Source organism: Mus caroli, unplaced genomic scaffold (assembly GCF_978045245.1).
Source record: "Mus caroli unplaced genomic scaffold, Mus_caroli_1 scaffold_2, whole genome shotgun sequence".
Lineage (NCBI taxonomy): Eukaryota > Metazoa > Chordata > Mammalia > Rodentia > Muridae > Mus > Mus caroli.
The window spans coordinates 53,983,157-54,007,883 of record NW_028227257.1 but is presented as its reverse complement, the minus strand read 5'-3'; the positions used below and the strand labels follow the sequence as shown (position 1 = coordinate 54,007,883).

Genomic DNA, 24,727 nt, shown 5'->3' with positions numbered 1-24,727 from the left:
CTTGTCGAAGATCAAGTGACCATAGGTGTGTGGGTTCATTTCTGGGTCTTCAATTCTATTCCATTGGTCTATTTGTCTGTCACTATACCAGTACCATGCAGTTTTTATCACAATTGCTCTGTAGTAGAGCTTTAGGTCCGGCATGGTGATTCCACCAGAGGTTCTTTTATCCTTGAGAAGAGTTTTTGCTATCCTAGGTTTTTTGTTATTCCAGATGAATTTGCAGATTGCACTTTCTAATTCGTTGAAGAATTGAGTTGGAATTTTGATGGGGATTGCATTGAATCTGTAGATTGCTTTTGGCAAGATAGCCATTTTTACAATGTTGATCCTGCCAATCCATGAGCATGGGAGATCTTTCCATCTTCTGAGATCTTCTAGAATTTCTTTCTTCAGAGACTTGAAGTTTTTATTATACAGATCTTTCACTTCCTTAGTTAGAGTCACGCCAAGATATTTTATATTATTTGTGACTATTGAGAAGGGTGTTGTTTCCCTAATTTCTTTCTCAGCCTGTTTATTCTTTGTGTAGAGAAAGGCCATTGATTTGTTTGAGTTAATTTTATATCCAGCTACTTCACCGAAGCTGTTTATCAGGCTTAGGAGTTCTCTGGTGGAATTTTTAGGGTCACTTATATATACTATCATATCATCTGCAAAGAGTGATATTTTGACTTCATCTTTTCCAATTTGTATCCCTTTGATCTCCTTTTGTTGTCGAATTGCTCTGGCTAGGACTTCAAGTACAATGTTGAATAGGTATGGAGAAAGTGGACAGCCTTGTCTAGTCCCTGATTTTAGAGGGATTGCTTCAAGCTTCTCACCATTTACTTTGATGTTGGCTACTGGTTTGCTGTAGATTGCTTTTATCATGTTTAGGTATGGGCCTTGAATTCCTGATCTTTCCAAGACTTTTATCATGAATGGGTGTTGGATCTTGTCAAATGCTTTTTCCGCATCTAAGGAGATGACCATGTGGTTTTTGTCTTTGAGTTTGTTTATATACTGGATTACGTTGATGGATTTCCGTATATTGAACCATCCCTGCATCCCTGGGATGAAACCTACTTGGTCAGGATGGATGATTGTTTTGATGTGTTCTTGCATTCGGTTAGCAAGAACTTTATTGAGGATTTTTGCATCAATATTCATAAGGGATATTGGTCTGAAGTTTTCTATCTTTGTTGGGTCTTTTTGTGGTTTAGGTATCAGAGTAATTGTGGCTTCATAGAATGAGTTGGGTAGAGTACCTTCTGTTTCTATTTTGTGGAATAGTTTGTGAAGAACTGGGATTAGATCTTCTTTGAAGGTCTGATAGAACTCTGCACTAAACCCATCTGGTCCTGGGCTTTTTTTGGTTGGGAGACTATTAATGACTGCTTCTATTACTTTGGGGGATATAGGGCTGTTTAGATCATTAACCTGATCTTGATTCAACTTTGGTACCTGGTATCTGTCTAGGAACTTCTCCATTTCATCCAGGTTCTCCAGTTTTGTTGACTATAGCCTTTTGTAGAAGGATCTGATGGTGTTTTGGATGTCTTCAGGATCTGTTGTTATGTCTCCTTTTTCATTTCTGATTTTGTTAATTAGGATGCTTTCCCTGTGCCCTCTAGTGATTCTGGCTAAGGGTTTATCTATCTTGTTGATTTTCTCAAAGAACCAGCTCCTTGATTGGTTGATTCTTTGAATAGTTTTTCTTGTTTCCACTTGGTTGATTTCACCCCTGAGTTTGATTATTTCCTGCCGTCTACTCCTCTTGGGTGAATTTGCTTCCTTTTGTTCTAGTGCTTTTAGGTGTGTTGTCAAGCTGCTAATGTGTGCTCTCTCTAGTTTCCTTTTGGAGGCACTCAGAGCTATCAGTTTTCCTCTTAGAAATGCTTTCATTGCGTCCCATAAGTTTGGGTATGTTGTGGCTTCATTTTCATTGAACTCTAAAAAGTCCTTAATTTCTTTCTTTATTCCTTCCTTGACCAAGGTATCATTGAGAAGAGTGTTGTTCAGTTTCCACGTGAAGGTTGGCTTTCTATTATTTATTTTGTTATTGAAGATCAGCCTTAGTCCATGGTGATCTGATAGGATGCATGGGACAATTTCAATGTTTTTGTATCTGTTGAGTCCTGTTTTGTGCCCAATTACGTGGTCAATTTTGGAGAAGGTACCATGAGGTGCTGAGAAGAAGGTGTATCCTTTTGTTTTAGGGTAAAATGTTCTGTAGATATCTGCCAGATCCACTTGATCCATAACTTCTGTTAGTTTCACTGTGTCCCTGTTTAGTTTCTGTTTCCATGATCTGTCCATTGGTGAAAGTGGTGTGTTGAAGTCTCCCACTATTATTGTATGAGGTGCAATGTGTGCTTTGAGATTTACTAAAGTTTCTTTAATGAATGAGGCTGCCTTTGTATTTGGAGCATAGATATTCAGGATTGATAGTTCCTCTTGGAGGATTTTACCTTTGATGAGTATGAAGTGCCCCTTCCTGTCTTTTTTGATGACTTTGGGTTGGAAGTCAATCTTATCTGATATTAGAATGGCTACTCCAGCTTGTTTCTTCAGACCATTTGCTTGGAAAATTGTTTTCCAGCCTTTCATTCTGAGGTAGTGTCTATCTTTTTCTCTGAGATGAGTTTCTTGTAAGCAGCAAAATGTTGGGTCTTGTTTGTGTAGCCAGTTTGTTAGTCTATGTCTTTTTATCGGGGAGTTGAGTCCATTGATATTAAGAGATATTAAGGAAAAGTAATTGTTGTTTCCTGTTATTTTTGTTGTTAAAGTTGGCATTCTGTTCTTGTGGCTGTCTTCTTTTAGGTTTGTTGAGGGATTACCTTCTTGTTGTTTCTAGGGCGTGGTTCCTGTCCTTGTATTGGTTTTTTTCTGTTATTATCCTTTGAAGGGCTGGATTCGTGGAGAGATAATGTGTGAATTTGGCTTTGTCGTGGAATACTTTGGTTTCTCCATCTATGTTAATTGAGAGTTTGGCTGGGTATAGTAGCTTGGGCTGGAATTTGTGTTCTTTTAGTGTCTGTATAACATCTGTCCAGGATCTTCTAGCTTTCATAGTCTCTGGTGAAAAATCTGGTGTAATTCTGATAGGCTTGCCTTTATATGTTACTTGGCCTTTTTCTCTTACTGCTTTTAGTATTCTATCTTTATTTAGTGCATTTGTTGTTCTGATTATTATGTGTCGGGAGGTATTTCTTTTCTGGTCCAGCCTATTTGGAGTTCTGTAGGCTTCTTGTATGTTCATGGGCATCTCTTTTTTAGATTTGGGAAGTTTTCTTCTATAATTTTGTTGAAGATGTTTGCTGGTCCTTTGAGTTGAAAATCTTCATTCTCATCCACTCCTATTATCCGTAGGTTTGGTCTTCTCATTGTGTCCTATATTTCCTGGATGTTTTGAGTTAGGATCTTTTTGCATTTTCCATTTTCCTTGATTGTTGTGCCCATGTTCTCTATGGAATCTTCTGCACCTGAGATTCTCTCTTCCATCTCTTGTATTCTGTTGCTGATGCTTGCATCTATGGTTCCACATTTCTTTCCTAGGGTTTCTATCTCCAGTGTTGCCTCATTTTGGGTTTTCTTTATTGTGTCTACTTCCCTTTTTAGGTCTAGTATGGTTTTGTTCATTTCCATCATCTGATTGGATGTGTTTTCCTGTTTCTCTTTAAGGACTTCTACCAGTTTGGTTGTGTTTTCCTGTTTTTCTTTAAGGACTTGTAACTCTTTAGCCATGTTCTCCTGTAGTTCTTTAAAGTCCTTCTTGATGTCCTCTACCATCATCATGAGATATGCTTTTAAATCCAGGTCTAGTTTTTCAGGTGTGTTGGGGTGCCCTGGACTGGGCGAAGTGGGAGTGCTGGGTCCTGATGATGGTGAGTGGTCTTGGTTTCTGTTAGTAAGATTCTTACCTTTACCTCTCGCCATCTGGTAATCTCTGGAGTTGTTATAGTTGTCTCTGTTCAGAGGTTGTTCTTCTGGGGATTCTGAGTATCCTCTGTCAGCAGACCTGTACAGACTAAGTTCGGCGGATTCCCGGAGCCAAGATGGCGCTCCCTGCAGGGCAGGTCACTGTTCTCTGGCTGGGAGGGTGTCGGATGTCTGCGGCCCCAAAAGGGTGCTGCCTCAGCGGTTCTGTGGCTCCCGCCTGTCCCAGAAGCTGTCTGCCTCTGTGGTCCTCACTCTGACCTGTACAGACTAAGTTCGGTGGAGTCCCGGAGCCAAGATGGCGCTCCCTGCAGGGCAGGTCACTGTCCTCCGACTGGGAGGGTGCCGGATGTCTGCGGCCCCTAAAGGGTGCTGCCTCAGCAGCTCTGTGGCTCCCGCCTGTCCCAGAAGCCGTCTGCCCCCGTGGTCCCCACTCTGACCTGTAGAGACTAAGCTCGGCGGAGTCCAGGAGCCAAGATGGCGTTCCCTGCAGGGCAGGTCACTGTCCTCCGACTGGGAGGGTGCCGGATGTCTGCGGCCCCAAAAGGGTGCTGCCTCAGCCGCTCTGTGGCTCCCGCCTGTCCCAGAAGCTGTCTGCCTCTGTGGTCCTCACTCTAACCTGTAGACTAAGTTCGGCGGAGTCCCGGAGCCAAGATGGCACTCTCTGCAGGGCAGGTCTCTGTCCTCCGGCTGGGAGGGTGCCAGAAGTCTGCGGCCCCAAAAGGGTGCTGCCTCAGCGGCTCTGTGGCTCCTGCCTGTCCCAGAAGCCGTCTGCCCCCGTGGTCCCCACTCTGACCTGTAGAGACTAAGCTCGGCGGAGTCCCGGAGCCAAGATGGTGCTCCCTGCAGGGCAGGTCACTGTCCTCCGACTGGGAGGGTGCCGGATGTCTGCGGCCCCAAAAGGGTGCTGCCTCAGCGGCTCTGTGGCTCCCGCCTGTCCCAGAAGCTGTCTGCCTCTGTGGTCCTCACTCTAACCTGTAGACTAAGTTCGGCGGAGTCCCGGAGCCAAGATGGCGCTCTCTGCAGGGCAGGTCTCTGTCCTCCGGCTGCCGCCACAGGATCTTAAGACTTCTGGTGAGTGGAGCACAGCTTCTTCTCCAATCCAATTGCGCGGGACCTGAGACTGCATTAGTTAGTGAAGCAGAAACCAGCCTGAGTAGGGCCACAGGCCTCATCCGGCTGGATCAGCGCCAGGGTAGCGGGAGCGCAGGGTTGCCTGACACCCGCCAGCTACCCACGACCCCCGCCGCAGGATTTTGGGACTGCTGGTGAGTGGAACACAGCTTCAGCTCCAATCCAATTGCGCGGGACCTGAGACTGCATTAGTTAGGGAAGCAGAAAACAGCCTGAGTAGGGCCACAGGCCTCATCCGGCCGGATCAGCGCCGGGGTAGCGGGAGAGCAGGGTTGCCTGACACCCGCCAGCTACCCACGACCCCCGCCGCAGGATTTTGGGACTGCTGGTGAGTGGAACACAGCTTCTGCTCCAGTCCAATCACGCGGGACCTGAGACTGCTCTGGTTGGGGAGAGAGAAATCCGGCCTACATAGGGCCACAACCCTCTTCCGGTCAGAAAAGCACCGGGGCAGCTGGGGCGCAGGGTCTGCTGACACTCGTCAGCTACCCACAACACCCGCCACAGGATCTTAAGACTTCTGGTGAGTGGAGCACAGCTTCTGCTCCAATCCAATTGCGCGGGACCTGAGACTGCATTAGTTAGGGAAGCAGAAACCAGCCTGAGTAGGGCCACAGGCCTCATCCGGCTGGATCAGCACCAGGGTAGCGGGAGCGCAGGGTTGCCTGACACCCGCCAGCTACCCACGACCCCCACCGCAGGATTTTGGGACTGCTGGTGAGTGGAACACAGCTTCAGCTCCAATCCAATTGCGCGGGACCTGAGACTGCATTAGTTAGGGAAGCAGAAAACAGCCTGAGTAGGGCCACAGGCCTCATCCGGCCAGATCAGCACCGGGGTAGCGGGAGCGCAGGGGTGCCTGACACCCGCCAGCTACCCACGACACCCGCCGCAGGATTTTGGGACTGCTGGTGAGTGGAACACAGCTTCTGCTCCAATCTTTAAACAGTGACAAAGATAACAACTAACCCCAGAGATTACCAGATGGCGAAAGGTAAACGTAATAATCTTACTAACAGAAACCAAGACCACTCACCATCATCAGAACCCAGCACCCCCACTTCGCCCAGTCCAGGGCACCCCAACACACCAGAAAAGCTAGACACGGATTTAAAAGCATATCTCCTGATGATGATAGAGAACTTCAAGAAGGACTTTAATAACACACTTAAAGAAATGCAGGAGAACACTGCTAAACAGGCAGAAGACAATAAAGAGAAAGCACAAAAATCCCTTAAAGAATTGCAGGAGAACACTGCTAAAGAGTTACAAATCCTTAAAGAAAAACACGATAACATAATCAAACAGGTAGAAGTCCTTACAGAAAAACAGGAAAACACATCCAAACAGATGATGGAAATGAACAAAACCATACTAGACCTAAAAAGGGAAGTAGACACAATAAAGAAAACCCAAAATGAGGCAACACTGGAGATAGAAACCCTAGGAAAGAAATCTGGAACCATAGATACGAGCATCAGCAACAGAATACAAGAGATGGAAGAGAGAATCTCAGGTGCAGAAGATTCCATAGAGAACATCGGCACAACAATCAAGGAAAATGTAAAATGCAAAAAGATCCTAACTCAAAACATCCAAGAAATACAGGACGCAATGAGAAGACCAAACCTACGGATAATAGGAGTGGATGAGAATGAAGATTTTCAACTCAAAGGACCAGCAAACATCTTCAACAAAATTATAGAAGAAAACTTCCCAAATCTAAAGAAAGAGATGCCCATGAACATACAAGAAGCCTACAGAACTCCAAATAGACTGGACCAGAAAAGAAATACCTCCCGACACATAATAATCAGAGCAACAAATGCTCTAAATAAAGATAGAATACTAAAAGCAGTAAGAGAAAAAGGCCAAGTAACATATAAAGGCAAGCCTATCAGAATTACACCAGATTTTTCACCAGAGACTTTGAAAGCCAGAAGATCCTGGACGGATGTTATACAGACACTAAAAGAACACAAATTCCAGCCCAGGCTACTATACCCAGCCAAACTCTCAATTAACATAGATGGAGAAACCAAAGTATTCCACGACAAAACCAAATTCACACATTATCTCTCCACGAATCCAGCCCTTCAAAGGATAATAACAGAAAAAAACCAATACAAGGACAGGAACCACGCCCTAGAAACAACAAGAAGGTAATCCCTCAACAAACCTAAAAGAAGACAGCCACAAGAACAAAATGCCAACTTTAACAACAAAAATAACAGGAAACAACAATTACTTTTCCTTAATATCTCTTAATATCAATGGACTCAACTCCCCGATAAAAAGACATAGACTAACAAACTGGCTACACAAACAAGACCCAACATTTTGCTGCTTACAGGAAACTCATCTCCGAGAAAAGGATAGACACTACCTCAGAATGAAAGGCTGGAAAACAATTTTCCAAGCAAATGGCATGAAGAAACAAGCTGGAGTAGCCATTCTAATATCTGATAAGATTGACTTCCAACCCAAAGTCATTAAAAAAGACAGGGAGGGACACTTCATACTCATCAAAGGTAAAATCCTCCAAGAGGAACTATCAATCCTGAATATCTATGCTCCAAATACAAAGGCAGCCACATTCATTAAAGAAACTTTAGTAAATCTCAAAGCACACATTGCACCTCATACAATAATAGTGGGAGACTTCAACACACCACTTTCACCAATGGACAGATCATGGAAACAGAAACTAAACAGGGACACAGTGAAACTAAGAGAAATTATGAATCAAATGGATCTGGCAGATATCTACAGAACATTCTATCCTAAAACAAAAGGATATACCTTCTTCTCAGCACCTCATGGTACCTTCTCCAAAATTGACCACATAATTGGTCACAAAGCAGGCCTCAACAGATATAAAAATATTGAAATTGTCCCATGCATCCTATCAGATCACCATGGCCTAAGGCTGATCTTCAATAACAAAATAAATAATAGAAAGCCAACCTTCACGTGGAAACTGAACAACACTCTTCTCAATGATACCTTGGTCAAGGAAGGAATAAAGAAAGAAATTAAGGACTTTTTAGAGTTCAATGAAAATGAAGCCACAACATACCCAAACTTATGGGACGCAATGAAAGCATTTCTAAGAGGAAAACTCATAGCTCTGAGTGCCTCCAAAAGGAAACTAGAGAGAGCACACATTAGCAGCTTGACAACACACCTAAAAGCACTAGAACAAAAGGAAGCAAATTCACCCAAGAGGAGTAGACGGCAGGAAATAATCAAACTCAGGGGTGAAATCAACCAAGTGGAAACAAGAAAAACTATTCAAAGAATCAACCAATCAAGGAGCTGGTTCTTTGAGAAAATCAACAAGATAGATAAACCCTTAGCCAGAATCACTAGAGGGCACAGGGAAAGCATCCTAATTAACAAAATCAGAAATGAAAAAGGAGACATAACAACAGATCCTGAAGACATCCAAAACACCATCAGATCCTTCTACAAAAGGCTATAGTCAACAAAACTGGAGAACCTGGATGAAATGGAGAAGTTCCTAGACAGATACCAGGTACCAAAGTTGAATCAAGATCAGGTTAATGATCTAAACAGCCCTATATCCCCCAAAGTAATAGAAGCAGTCATTAATAGTCTCCCAACCAAAAAAAGCCCAGGACCAGATGGGTTTAGTGCAGAGTTCTATCAGACCTTCAAAGAAGATCTAATCCCAGTTCTTCACAAACTATTCCACAAAATAGAAACAGAAGGTACTCTACCCAACTCATTCTATGAAGCCACAATTACTCTGATACCTAAACCACAAAAAGACCCAACAAAGATAGAAAACTTCAGACCAATATCCCTTATGAATATTGATGCAAAAATCCTCAATAAAGTTCTTGCTAACCGAATGCAAGAACACATCAAAACAATCATCCATCCTGACCAAGTAGGTTTCATCCCAGGGATGCAGGGATGGTTCAATATACGGAAATCCATCAACGTAATCCAGTATATAAACAAACTCAAAGACAAAAACCACATGGTCATCTCCTTAGATGCGGAAAAAGCATTTGACAAGATCCAACACCCATTCATGATAAAAGTCTTGGAAAGATCAGGAATTCAAGGCCCATACCTAAACATGATAAAAGCAATCTACAGCAAACCAGTAGCCAACATCAAAGTAAATGGTGAGAAGCTTGAAGCAATCCCTCTAAAATCAGGGACTAGACAAGGCTGTCCACTTTCTCCATACCTATTCAACATTGTACTTGAAGTCCTAGCCAGAGCAATTCGACAACAAAAGGAGATCAAAGGGATACAAATTGGAAAAGATGAAGTCAAAATATCACTCTTTGCAGATGATATGATAGTATATATAAGTGACCCTAAAAATTCCACCAGAGAACTCCTAAGCCTGATAAACAGCTTCGGTGAAGTAGCTGGATATAAAATTAACTCAAACAAATCAATGGCCTTTCTCTACACAAAGAATAAACAGGCTGAGAAAGAAATTAGGGAAACAACACCCTTCTCAATAGTCACAAATAATATAAAATATCTTGGCGTGACTCTAACTAAGGAAGTGAAAGATCTGTATAATAAAAACTTCAAGTCTCTGAAGAAAGAAATTCTAGAAGATCTCAGAAGATGGAAAGATCTCCCATGCTCATGGATTGGCAGGATCAACATTGTAAAAATGGCTATCTTGCCAAAAGCAATCTACAGATTCAATGCAATCCCCATCAAAATTCCAACTCAATTCTTCAACGAATTAGAAAGTGCAATCTGCAAATTCATCTGGAATAACAAAAAACCTAGGATAGCAAAAACTCTTCTCAAGGATAAAAGAACCTCTGGTGGAATCACCATGCCGGACCTAAAGCTCTACTACAGAGCAATTGTGATAAAAACTGCATGGTACTGGTATAGTGACAGACAAATAGACCAATGGAATAGAATTGAAGACCCAGAAATGAACCCACACACCTATGGTCACTTGATCTTCGACAAGGGAGCTAAAAACATCCAGTGGAAGAAAGACAGCATTTTCAACAAATGGTGCTGGCACAACTGGTTGTTAACATGTAGAAGAATGCGAATCGATCCATTCCTATCTCCTTGTACTAAGGTCAAGTCTAAGTGGATCAAGGAACTTCACATAAAACCAGAGACACTGAAACTTATAGAGGAGAAAGTGGGGAAAAGCCTTGAAGATATGGGCACAGGGGAAAAATTCCTGAATAGAACAGTAATGGCTTGTGCTGTAAGATCGAGAATTGACAAGTGGGACCTCATGAAACTACAAAGCTTCTGCAAGGCTAAAGACACCATCAATAAGACAAAAAAACCACCAACAGATTGGGAAAGGATCTTCACCTATCCTAAATCAGATAAGGGACTAATATCCAATATATATAAAGAACTCAAGAAGGTGGACTCCAGAAAGTCAAATAACCCCATTAAAAAATGGGGCTCAGAACTGAACAAAGAATTCTCACCTGAGGAATACCGAATGGCAGAGAAACACCTGAAAAAATGTTCAACATCCTTAATCATCAGGGAAATGCAAATCAAAACAACCCTGATATTCCACCTCACACCAGTCAGAATGGCTAAGATCAAAAATTCAGGTGACAGCAGATGCTGGAGAGGATGTGGAGAAAGAGGAACACTCCTCCATTGTTGGTGGGATTGCAAGCTTGTACAACCACTCTGGAAATCAGTCTGGCGGTTCCTCAGAAAATTGGACATAGTACTACCGGAGGATCCAGCAATACCTCTCCTAGGCATATATCCAGAAGATGTCCCAACCGGTAAAAAGGACACATGCTCCCCTATGTTCATAGCAGCCCTATTTATAATAGCCAGAAGCTGGAAAGAACCCAGATGTCCCTCAACAGAGGAATGGATACAGAAATTATGGTACATTTACACAATGGAGTACTACTCAGCTATTAAAAAGAATGAATTTATGAAATTCCTAGCCAAATGGATGGACCTGGAGGGCATCATCTTGAGTGAAGTAACACAATCACAAAAGAACTCACACAATATGTATTCATTGATAAGTGGATATTAGCCCAAAACTTAGGATACCCAAGATATAAGATACAATTTGATAAACGCATGAAACTCAAGAAGAATGAAGACCAAAGTGTGGACACTGTGCACCTTCTTAGAATTGGGAACAAAACACCCAGGGAAGGAGTTACAGAGACAAAGTTCGTAGCTGTGATGAAAGGATGGACCATTTAGAGACTGCTGTATCCAGGGATCCGTCCCATAATCAGCTTCTAAACGCTGACACCATTGCATACACTAGCAAGATTTTGCTGAAAGGACCCAAATATAGCTGTCTCTTGTGAGACGATGCTGGGGCCTAGCAAACACAGGAGTGGATGTTCACAGTCAGCTATTGGATGTATCACAGGGCTCCCAATGGAGAAGCTAGAGAAAGTACCCAAGGAGCTAAAGGGATCTGCAACCCTATTGTTGGAACAACATGATGTACTAACCAGAACCCTGGAGCTCTTGTCTCTAGCTGCATATGTATTGAAAGATGGCCTAGTCGGCCATCAATGGAAAGAGAGGCCCATTGGACTTGCAAACTTTATATGCCCCAATATAGGGGAATGCCAGGGCCAAAAGAATGGGAATGGGTGGGTAGGGAAGTGGGGGGCGCTATGGGGGACTTTTGGGATAGTATTGGAAATGTAATTGAGGAAAATATGTAATAAAAAAAAAAAAGAAACACTACTACAGATAAAAAAAAAAAAGAAAATTATTTATTATTATTTCTATGGGAGTACTTCTTTTCCACTGGGAATTAACCATATTTCACTGGTAATAGCTTCAATTTATACTTTACACTTTTTTATTACAAAGAACATGTATAGTATATATAAACATGAAATATAGAAATGTAGGCAAAAGGGCAATAATGATCAGCTTTACCAATAACTACTCTCTAAGTTCATCGCATTCCTGATAATCACTGGCCACTGAACTAGTCACACTCCTATACTTTCTGTTTTATATTCAGTTACACTACAGGACATAACACAAAAGTATGCCAGGACATTTTTTAGACTTTTAAAGAACACACAAGTCACATGTGTTAGAGTGTTCACAAGTTATTTCAGACTAATAACAGCATGCTAAAGTGCCTGAGTTAATAAGAATGGAAACCGAGAAGAAAAATCTTTCTTCGTCACATTCCAGCCAATAGACACTAGCATCAAGACCCTAGAGATACCAACACATTAATTGTGTTGGTTTGAATGAAAATGGACCCCATAAGCCCTTCTGTTTGAAACATGGTCCCCAGCTAGTGGAACTGTTTGTGAAGGATTCAAAGGTGTGGCCTTATTGGAGAACTGTGTCACTGGGAGTGGGTTTTGGGTTCAAAAGTTGGGTACCATTTCCAGCTAGCTTTCTCTGCCTTCTACTTGGAAATCAAGATGTGAGCTTTCAACTTTTCCAGCTGCCATGCCTTTGCTCTGTCATTATGGACTCTAACCTTTTGAAACCATAAGCCCAATTAAACACTTATATAAGTTGGCTTGGTTATAGTGTTTTGTTACAGAAATAGAAAATTAACTTAAGACACCAATCCATTTTCTTCTGGGAAACAGGGTTAGACATCACTAATGTTTCCTTCCAAATTTAATGTTCAAAGAATCAAGCTTTGTTTAACATCTAACTTCTTATACTTTTAACTAAAGTTCTGATTCATTAAAATCATATTCTCAAGTTTTACTATAGGATCAAAATAAATAATACTTATATACCTCAAAGTTTTGTGTTCTTAAAACATAAAGATAAATTTGTTTAGCATCCAAATGTCTGGGTAATTGTGTCACTTCATTTTGGTTGAATAAAAAGGTGCAACCCTAGGGGAAAAAATGAAAATGTTGTTTAACAAAAATTAATTCTGTTCTGTTCTTAGCGTAGTGATAGTGGTTTCATATACTTTAAGAAGACAAATAAATATTTAACTATTACTTAATCAACATAATTATGCTATTTTATGTTTTTACATTAAAAATCATATATTTCTCCTAGGAAAAACTATTTTAATATATCTTGTTTCTGAGAAATTAAATGCCTTTGCATATTCATGAGCCAATTTTTTAAACAAAATGTAATTATATTTCAGAACCCATTTTGGCATATAATCAAAAGATCAAGTATTTTAGATTGTTCATGCAAAAAGAAAGAAGAACAGGACCGCACAGAAAGATTTCTAAGCCTGTTCCCATCTCTCTTTCTTAGAGCACAAATTTATAGTTATATCTACATCCACAGCATTATAATCATTCTCTTGGCTCTACACAGTATACCTGACATATAATCCAGCAATATAGAAAATTGAAATACCTCTATATTCTTCTCTGTCTCCATTCGATCTGAAAGCTGGAAAAATTCAAAACAAACTATTCAAAATTATAAATTAAAGGATTTTTACATCCAAATCCTGATCAATAAACTCAATAAAATATTTATATTTCAAAATAATTAATAAAGCATTGGTTCACATATTTTATTCATTAAATAACCGAAGGAAGGAACATATAGACACATTAAAAACAATCTCAAGCCGGGCAGTGGTGGCGCACGCCTTTAAACCCAGCACTCAGGAGGCAGAGGCAGGCGGATTTCTGAGCTCGAGGCCAGCCTGGTCTACAAAGTGAGTTCCAGGACAGCCAGGGCTACACAGAGAAACCCTGTCTCGAAAAAAAAAAAAAAACAAAAAACAAAAAACAAAAAACCCAACCAATCTCAAATGACTTATGATGATATACAGTATCAGGGCTCCAATACTGAGTGTCAAAAAATACATTTCTAGATTTTCAGGACAGAAATGTTACTCACAAAAGATTAAAAGGACATTCATAAAAACATTATCAGTTCTTATTTGTAACCTATAGCATTTACATTTTTTAATGAAAATACATTTTTGAGGGATGGTAAAAACATAAAGCTCATACCGCGATTTTCTTTGGCCTATAGTGTTCTTTTACAAATGCTTTGTAGCGTTCCAGGTTTGTATATGACCCTTTAAGAAAAAGGAATTGCCAACAATGAAAAAACTAAGGACATTCTGTATTAAATTTGTACTATATACAAAACTATTTACTAAAAATGAACTAGAAATTTTGACAAGCCACAAACCCTTCATGAGTAACGACCCTTAAAAAGTAATGAGACTTTTATCATGTTTCCTTTTGTTTTTCCAACATATCAAGCTCTACCTTACATGTCTGTGATACTTCTGTGTCTAATGTTTACCTTATCCGAAATCTGACAAACAAGTCCCATTTTTTCAAATAGTTCGGCTAGTTAGAGTTAGTACTTAAAACAGAGATGAATGAAATGCAGAAATCATTCCAAGACAAGAATACAGAATTTAATAAAAAGGATGCTGCTGCTGAAAACTCAAACTGAAGTGATGCTGCAAGTGAAAAACTCAGTAAGGCACATTCAAACATCTATGGGAAGTCTCCCCAGGAAAAACTAGACAGAGAAACATTGGAGTTAAATGGCATGGTTAATAATGTGGAGCCCACGGACATCTACAGACAACTCAACCAAACACTAGGGAGAACTTATTCTCCTCAGCCGCCCACACGCTCTCTAAGACTGATCAGCAGATAAAACATAAAACAAGTCAAAACAAATAGAGCAATGTTAAAATAACATCCCATATTTATTTGCCTGTAGTGGAATTAAGCCAGATATCAACAGCAAGAGAAACTAAAGAAAGTACACAAACTCAAGAAAACTTTAAAAAATACTATTGAATGATAATTAGATAAGGAAAGGGTCATGAAGGAAAAAAAAAAATCCTAGCTATGAATGAATTGAAAACAAAACATGCCAAAATCTATGGGACACAATGAAGGCAGTCCTAAGCAGAAAGCTAATGCTAAATGGAGAAAAACTCCTTCCCATTAAACTCAGGAATAAGACAAGGGTTTCCACTCTCTCTACTCAATATAATGTTTGAAGTGCAATGGAGACAGAGACAAATATAAAAAGTAATAGAAATAGAAAAAAGAGAAATAAAAAAAAAATCCTTATTTTCAATTAGATAGGGAAAATGTTATACAAGTACCGAGGATAAAAACATTATCACTGCTTGAAGACGTGCATCTAACTGTTCATTTCTTCCACACTGAACACTAAATACACCCATGGTTAAACTCGAACATGTGGGTCAGCCCTCCGTTACTCTGGCTTCTATATTTGCTATTGATTGTGGCTTGCTTCTTGCATCATCAACTGATACATCTTGCTTCTCTGAATCCCCATGTTTTGCTACCTCTTTTCCAGTTTAACAAAGTTTTTAACTGTCTTAGGCTTGTTCTAGTAGTGCTTTCTTTCAAACCTCATTCTCAGGTCTATCTGAAAATATTTACTAGATCCTGTTGGATGATGAGAGTTTCAAACATTTAGGGTTTTTTGTTTGTTTGTTTGTTTTTTGGTTTTTGGTTTTTTGTTTTCTTTTTGGTTTTTGAGACAGGATTTCTCTGTGCAGCCCTGGCTGTCCTGGAACTCACTCTGTAGACCAGGCTGGCCTTGAACTCAGAAATCTGCTTGTCTCTGCCTAAACATTTAGTTTTAAAATATTTAACTTTGGAATTTCATTCTTTATGAGAATACACATAGAGCAAGCATACATGGACAGACAGACAGACAGACAGACAGACAGACAGACAGACACACACACACACACACACACCACTGACCATTTTCCTTATTCACATAAGAAATAAGTCTTACTTTTCTTGGAAATCATTTTGTCACTTTCAAATAATCTGGAGGCATGGTGTTGCAAAAGATGTGAGCTTTCCTTTAATTTTGACTCCAAGCTGTCGACGATATCATACAGCCGAGGCACGTTGGTCCACAGATAAGAATAAATAGAAGTATATGAAATAGCCTCTTCTAGTTTTTTCAGAGTATCTTCCCATATATCACTATCTCTAAAATGAACATCCCTGGGCCAATAATCCTGCAGAAATACACATTTTACATCATCTTGAACAAATTCAAATCAAAGAGTTTGATGATCTAAAAATTCATCTTTATTCTACAGCATTATTTTTATTAAATGTTTAAAAAATAAATTTCAAATAATCAAAAGCCTTGGGGGACCATTTGTGTATGTTACTGTTTAGTAGCTCTGTGTCTTTCAATACTTTAGTATCTGTGAAAAACTGAAAGCATTCTCCTATAAAACAGCTTTGTAAAAATTAGGAAAACTAGTCTTAATGTAATCTCCCTATCTAAATTAAATGCTATTTAAATTTCATCAATTGATCTAGTAATACCTTTTATAGAAAAATAACAAAATTTAGAATCACAAATATTCATGATTCAATTCTTTTAGTATGAGTCCACTGCAACTTAAGACAGTTCCTCAGCGTTTGGCTGGGAGGAAAGGAAGATAGAGGACACAATAGTTACTTTTTACTTCTATTTTCCAGTCTTACTGACATGTAATAAGCAAAATTATACATATTTATGATAAATAACATGCTGTTTTAATATCTGTATATGCTATGAAATGACCAGCCAAGTATAAAGTTAAGAACATATTATCTCACATAGATTTTTCTTGTTTTTTTGTTTTGTTTTGTTTTGTTTTGTTTTGTTTTGATGGTGAGAAATGTAATAGATATTGTCTTGGCAATTCTAAAACATATTAACTAGAGTTACCATTAGATCTTCAGAGTATATTTATATCATATAATAGAAACTTTGTATTTTTCAATCCATTTCTTCTCTTCTTACCAACCTCTGGAAACTATTAGGGTACTCTGCTACTGAGCCCCACTGTTTTAGATTCCTTGTGTGAGCTGAAAATGTAGCAATGGGGTCTTTCTGGGTCTGGTTTATTTCATTTAGCATTTTTCTAGGTTTATATACATAACTGCATATGTTTTGCATGATTTGGGGGATGTCTAAAAATGCCATAAGGAATCATACTATTAATTATCTACTTAATAAAACCCTACAATACACATACATCTGTGTATAAACATCCATGTGAAGTTCAAACGAAAATGCTCCCTCCAAGAGCCAAATACCATCTACTGAAACTCCAACATCAGGCATAAGAAGCCCTCTTTTGAGTTGTTGGCCAGGGCTGTCCAAGAGACTTCTGAAACACACAGCCTGCTGCTATTGCCCTTGGTTCTCCTCCAGATAAGTCCCTATTGCTGAAGACAGCATGCACATCAGAGGCATGACCCAGAGGCCTCAGAACTATAAATGATCTGAAAGCCTTCTCTCTGAGTAGTAGTTTTCATGGTTCCAGAAGGCACTACAAAAGCTTCTACAAGAGAGAGGTAACCAATAGACTTACTCAGCTGTGATGCCTATGAACGACAATAACAACCAGCACAGCAAAAATAACCCTAAGGGCTCAGTGGTGGCACCCATACTTTGGTGGTATCATGCCTGGTACTGGAAACCTAGTCATCTACCCAGGGCTAGTAGCCATGAATCTTGGGACAGAATCTACATCTTCTGCTTTCTTATATCAGCATAATCCCTGACTTCATTCCAAATGTTATTCCTTATTCCCACAAATAAGTGTAGTCCTCACTTATTCACAACTTAGCTTCTCTTTGCAACAAGATAGAGATCATGATAGAAAACCACAGCCACTCAAAACACATAGTTGTGGAGACCATTTCTAATGGATAGGTCTCCAAAACAGCTCCCTTACCTAAGGCTTAGGGAAAATGAAGAAGAGGGGATGGAAAAATTCTAGGAGCTAGAGATCATGACATTTCCAGTGACATTGTGTCCTAAGACTGTCAGAAGCTACATGCATAGCCACACTAAACATGAGCTGAACAAAGACAACAATAGACATGCTAACATAGATGGAGCACACACAAAGAACTCCAGGCATCTAAAGAATGCTTAGAGTGGAAAAGTCTTCCCCAGGGAAGAGCACAGCAATTGATTATCCAACACCAAATGATCACCCCTGAAGATATATATAAAAGCAACATTATATAGACTTGAGCGAGTTATATTTAGGAATAAATACATACACATAAGTTGTGGGTAGCACCAGCTTGCTTGTATTTTGATGCTAATTCCACTTTCCCAGGAGGGGTTGCAGATGAGTCACACAGGTGACTTTTTGTGAACCTTCTCCCCACCTTAACTTGTAAAATAAAGACTAGAGCTGGTGATTGGGCAGTGGAAGAGAAGGTGGAGCTGAAAAGTTTGGGGAAGAAGGAGGAAAGGAGAGGAGAGAGAGAAGGAAGGAAGATGGAGGAAGAGGAAGATGATCCAGATTTGGTGTGGCTTTAAATAGCCACAGGTAGCTATGAATATCACAAAAGGATAGCATAATTGGGATAACTTGTCTAATCTAGGTGGGCAGCTTGTATCATTATGAATTGGCTCTGAGATTATTGTGTGTGCATCTTGTAAATTGAGAATTTATTGATATTTAAATCTGTCTGATTAATTATAAGCTTCTAGAGTTTTGATTTACTGGGATAAGGGGATTTGTGACAACTCACCACAGGGGATAGATGGCTGAGAAGGAACAAGAGGCTCTGAGGCTGGCAAACTGGAGCTGAAAAAACCGTGAACTGGGGCTAGCCAAGAGACAGCAAGACTGTCAGAGCAGAGAGTAGCTGAGAATAGCGCAAGATGGTGCCATATTTTTTAATATTTCCCACAACATACATATATGTAACAACAATTAATAAAGCAAAAAAGACCATGAGTTTAAATGAGAACAAGGAGAGACATGTGGGACACTTTAGAAGAAGAAAGAGAAGAGGCACATGATGTAATATACTATAATCTCAAAAACGAAAGGAAATAATAAAATAATTAAGAAGTTTCTTTACTGTAGAGTAAAAACTAAATGAAGTGAAAAGGAAACAAACTAAGTGGAAGAGAATTGTTTCCAGCCATAAGTTTGATAGAAGATTGATATTTAGAATATACAAAGATCTCAAAACAATAGAATCAAGAAAACAAATGACCCAATTAAAAATAGACTGTGCATCCGAACGTAGAGTTCTCAAGATGGGGGACGAGGAACTAAGAAATATCTTTAAACATAATCAATATCCTTAGTAAGTAGATAAATGCAAATTAAAACCCCAGTCAGAAATTCTAGGATAAAGAAAATAACTGATTGAAACCTGGGGCAGTCACTTTGGAAGTCAGTATAGAGAGTTCTCAAAAAAGCTATAAGCAGATCTAACGTGGTCTAGCTATACTACTACTTGGCATATGTTAGCCATTATACTCCATATTCACTTAATCATGTTCACCCCCACTCTATTAACAATAGCTAGGACAGAGAAACAATGTCAATGTTCTTCGACAGATGGGTAATGAAAATGTGGTACATAGACACAATGCAGTACTATTCAGCTATTAAACAAAAAATTATGAAATTTGTAAGTAAATTGATGAAGCTAGAAAAATTCATCCAGAGTGAGGCAACCCAGACCCCAAATAACAAATATTTTATAATTTTCTCTTATATATAGATGTTGTCATTTAAGCATAGGCATGCTACAATCTATATAATCTCAGAAGTTTCAAGTAAGGGACCAGCAGGGAGAGGAGTATACCCTAAGAAAGGGGAAATAGAATATATATTTATGGAAGAGACCAGGGGAGACTTTAAGCATAGGCATGCTACAATCTATATAATCTCAGAAGTTTCAAGTAAGGGACCAGCAGGGAGAGGAGTATACCCTAAGAAAGGGGAAATAGAATATATATTTATGGAAGAGACCAGGGGAGACTTAATAGGGGAGTGGGATGGATGAGACAGGTAAGAGAGAATATGGGAAGAACAACTCATGCTAAAGGCATTTTGAGAGGGGTCATACGAAACCTATTACAGAAGCTTCCCAAAATATATACTTATAGGAAAGAAAACATAAATGGAGTTACCAAATAATGAGGGAGACAATGACCTAACTGGACATTATTTGCCACCATGTGAAACCTCCAGTGCCAGGAATGGGTTTTATCTAGTTGAGTGTTTAGTCAAGGGGTCCCAAACATCTCAGCTAGTCCCATAGCTATTGGCTGCTCTTTATAAACTGATGGTAAGGCCCAATTGTGGAAGATAGCACTTATGTATCTTATCAAATAGGGAGGAGTCAAACTAGAGCTTACCTAGAGCTTTTACCATTGCAGACTAGTGTTCACATTACTAGCAGGTATTCTGCATTCTACCAGAGGAGAAAGGTAGCCATCAACACAGCTATAAACCCTGCAGTCCCCAATAGTGTCCTGCCTACAAGATATGCTGGTACAATCAGAGCACAAGTGTTGTGTGGGAATAACTTGTAGGCTTTAATTTTTCTCAACCCTACTTTTAATGATGGTTCTTAAACACTTTAACCTCCCTTCTAGCCCATTACCCACCAGAGGTAGTGGAAAAGAAAGGTTATTAGGATATGGGGGGAGTGGGCCTGTTTTGAAATTGTTCTTTGGAGCGAATCTCATCTGCATTGTCAGGAAACCAGTACTTCAGTTCACAGGTCAGCATCGGCAGTTCAATCCACTTGCAAACACTTCACAGATATACTACCATGCAGTTCAGTAGTTCCAGGAGAGCAGCAGCAGTGGCAGGACCTAGTAGAGACAGCCAGGTCTCATCCAAATCAGCACGAGTCAGCAGGAGGAACCAGGACCGCTAGGGATGCCAGGAGTTCTTTGCTGTGCCTCTCTAAATGATCAGCGAAGACATGAGACCAAGAAGCATTGCACAGCTAGCTCTATAAGCAAGCCCCCCTCATAGTCTGTTGAGTCCTAGTTATGCTCCCTCCAAACATCATGTGTCCTTCATGAGTCTTGCTTTACCATGTGTCATTGCCTCAGCATGTGAGTCTGTATCAGCTGACATCACTCTGCCAATCAACTCAAGTCTGGGGATTCAGCCAGAACCCACTAGCACATCACCAGAAGTTTTTTGGTTCATTTCTATCTATGGAGTCATGGCAAATGGAGCTCAACAATGCAATGTAAAGTGAACCAATTCATGCATGTAGTTAGTGAAGAATTCTTCACCACATGCCCTTTCACGTGCTTGCTTTTGGCAAAACATCCTTTCACCTATGTCTGCTTCAGCATAATTTTTCTTCACAAGTCTGCCTTAAAGAAACATCCTTTCACCAGTGTCTTAGTTAGAGTTTTACTACTGTGAACAGACACCATGACCAAGGCAATTCTTATAAAAAAACAACATTTAATTGAGGCTGGCTTATAGGTTCAGAGATCAGTCCATTATCTTCAAGGTGGGAGAATGGCAGTATCCAGGCAGGCATGGCGCAGGCAGAGCTGAGAGTTCTACATCTTCATCCAAAGGCTGCTAGTGGAAAACTGACTTCCAGGCAACTGGGGTGAGTGTCTTAAACCCACACCCACAGTGACACACCTACTCCAACCAGGTCACACCTATTCCAACAAGGCAACACCTCCAAATGGTGCCACTCCCTGGTCCAAGAATATACAAACCATCACAACCAGTGTTTGCTTTTGGAAAACACTCCTTCAAGTGTTTGCCCCAGCAAAACACCATCCAACACAACTGAGTTTCCAAGAAACTATAAGTTTCCATTTCAGTAACCAACCACTGTCTGATTAGATTTAAGGCCCTCTCCACAAGTCACCCATGACTGACTTTGTTGCTGGGTAGCCATGAACCTCAAACTGCATAGGTCATGGGCCTATGGGAAAACCAAATACTATTGTTCTGCTAAAGGAATATAGGATAAAATGACTCCTAAAGGAATTCTGCTATATCCATAGACCAATGCTTCACTAAGCCATTACTAAAGAAGCTCCATCTTGCAGTAGATGGAAACTATCACAGAGACTCACAACTGAACAATATTCAGAGAGAGATTTTGGAACATTAAGTCCTACATGGTCCTTCATCAAACCCCTCCCCTTAAAGTTCCGGAATCTATGCAAAAGAGGAGGAGGAATGATGACATCAGCCAGAGGGGATAGATGATTACAGAGAAATGGTGTCCTCCAGACACAATAAGACTGATGCACATAAGGGCCCACAGGTTCAAGCCAATCTAGATCTCAGTGCTGAGAAAGGGAACTGGACACAGGCTCCAACCCCTAACCAATAAGCTATTTGCAATTGACACTCACTTTCAAAGGAAAAGTTTGTTTTCTCCTATGAGACTCATTGGGCATATTAACCACACGTAGAGATAGTCCTTGTACCTACCAGTAGATAAAGAACACAAAACAAACTCAAAGCCATTTTTGTAGACCTTTTGACTTAAATTGCTTTGGGCATTTTTCTGCCTTACGATATTTTACTTGTATATTATAGCATCCAATTTTGTTTTTATGAGGTATGTGTATGGTGTGTAGAATGGTATGTGGTGTGTGTTTGTGTGTGTGTATTCTTTGTGTTTTAAACTATAGTATGGTTGTTTTGATTCTTTGCTTGCTTTTCACTTCCTAAAGAGAAAGAGAAGGAAAAGGTATGGAATTGGGTGGATAGGGAGGTGGGAGGAGCTGGGAGGAACTAGGGGAGGTGGGTACCTTGACCAGAATATTTTGTATGAAAAAAAATTGTTTTCAGTGAACAAAAAAAAAAAAAAGAAAGAAAAAAGAAACTTTTAAAAATTGTTCTATTTTTATTTTGCTCTTAAATAAATTTCTCAAAACAATGGGACAAAAGCACTCATTTAAACACACACACACTCACATACACGAAATTTCATTGCTAATATTTTAGTCATAGCAAATTCTATTTATATTTTACATAAGTGGAAATAAATTATTTATATTTCAATTTACTAAATTTCAACACACCTCATTTAAAAAGTCATCTTTCCAATCGTTTAAACTGTCACCTTTATTCCAACCTTTATCAGACATACCTTAAAATAAAACAAATGTTTGCTTCACATTGGCAGATGAATGGAAATTTTTTTATAGACCTTGAAACAGCAATTCTCAACTTCATATGGAAAAACAAAAACCCAGGATAGTCAAAACAATCCTGAGTAATAAAGTGCCTCAAGATGTACTACAGAGCAATAGTGACAAAAACTGCATAGTATTGGTATAGAAACTGACAGGTTGACCAATAGAATAGAATTAAAGACTCAGAATTAAACCCATATACTTATGGATACTTTGATAAAGAAGCCAAACCATATAATGGGAAAAAGAAAGCATCTTCAACAAATGGGGCTGGTCTATCTAATTGGATGTCTACATGTAGAGGGGTGAAAACAGATCCGTATTTATCAACCTGCACAAAACTCAAGTCCAAGTGGATCAAGGACCTCAACAAAAATCTCATGGAAGAGAAAGTGGAAAATATCCTTCAAGCCATTGGTACAGGCACAGTTTTCTGAACAGAATACTAATGGCTCAGACTCTTAAGATTAACTATTGATAAATGGGACTTCATGAAACCGCAAAGCTTCTGTAAGGCAAAGGACACTGTCAATAAAATAAAATGGCAGCCTACAGATTGGGAAAAGATCTTCACCAACCTTACATCTGACAAAGGGCTAACTGCCAACATTTATAAAGAACTCAAGAAGTTAAACACCAAATATCCAAATAACCCAATTAAAATGAGGCACATAACAAAACAGAATTCTTAATAGAGGAGTACCAAATGGCCAAGAATCACTTGAAGAAAAGGTCAAAGTCCTTAATCATCAGAGAAATGCAAATCAAAACAACTCTGAGATTCCATTTTATACCATTCAGAATGCCTAAAGTGATAGCACATGCTGGTGAGGATGTGGAGCAAGGGGAACACTCCTCCTCCTCCATTGCTGGTGGGAGTGCAAAATTGTACCACTTTGGAAATCAATTTGGCAGTTCCTCAGAAAACTTGGACTAGTTCTCTCTCAAGACCCAGATATACCATTCCTGAGTATATATCCAAAAGATGCTCCACCATCCCACAAGGACACTTGCTCAAGTATGTTCATAGCAGCTTTATTTGTAATAGCCAGAAACTGGAAACAACCTAGATGTCCCTCACCTAAGAATGATAAAGAAAACGTGGTACATTTACATAATGGAATACTATTCGATCATAAAAAACAAAGATATCATGAATTTTGCAGGCAAATGGATGGATCTTGAGAATATCATCCATTCTCAAGTTACCTCATGAGTGAGGTAACCCAGTCCCGAAAGGACATGCATGGTAAGTATCACTTATAAGCCTTAAAATACAGGATGCCCCTGCTATAACATTCCACAGACCCAAGGAGGCTGGACTGGAAGGAGAACACAAGCAAGGATGTGTGAGCTTCACTTGGAAGCAGGAATGGAATGGTCCTGGAAGGCAGATGGAGGGAGGGAACTGAATGGGAGAGGGGATTGGGAGGGGAGTAGGAGGGCTCAGGAACAAGTGTGGGAAGGGGCAGGAGGGATGTTTAGATGGCCAGGAGAATGAAAGAAAATCTGTAACTGACGGGGCAGAGGCATTTGGGGGGCATCTCCTGAAAGAGATGGAGACCTGGGATAGGGGAGGCTCCCAAGAATCAATGAGGATGTCCTTAGCTGTGACTCAGTATTGGAGATGTAGAGCCTGGCGAGGCAACCTCCTGTGGCCAGATAGGAACCTTGTGGCCAGACAGGAACCCTAGTGAGGCAATAGGGACAATCCACCCACAAAACTTCTGAC

General features: G+C 39.9%; 1 protein-coding gene across 1 annotated transcript in view; it reads right to left on the bottom strand.

Moving 5' to 3' along the window:
- The window catches only part of Fam227b (family with sequence similarity 227 member B), a 170,158-nt gene that overhangs the window by 135,553 nt on the left and 9,878 nt on the right, over positions 1 to 24,727 (bottom strand). The window contains exons 4-7 of the mRNA XM_085834499.1: positions 15,814 to 16,045; positions 14,019 to 14,086; positions 13,408 to 13,443; positions 12,819 to 12,920 (exon numbers count right to left, since the gene is read on the bottom strand). Coding sequence (XP_085690625.1) covers positions 12,819 to 12,920; positions 13,408 to 13,443; positions 14,019 to 14,086; positions 15,814 to 16,045 — 438 coding nt within the window. The remainder of the gene's footprint in view (positions 1 to 12,818; positions 12,921 to 13,407; positions 13,444 to 14,018; positions 14,087 to 15,813; positions 16,046 to 24,727) is intronic.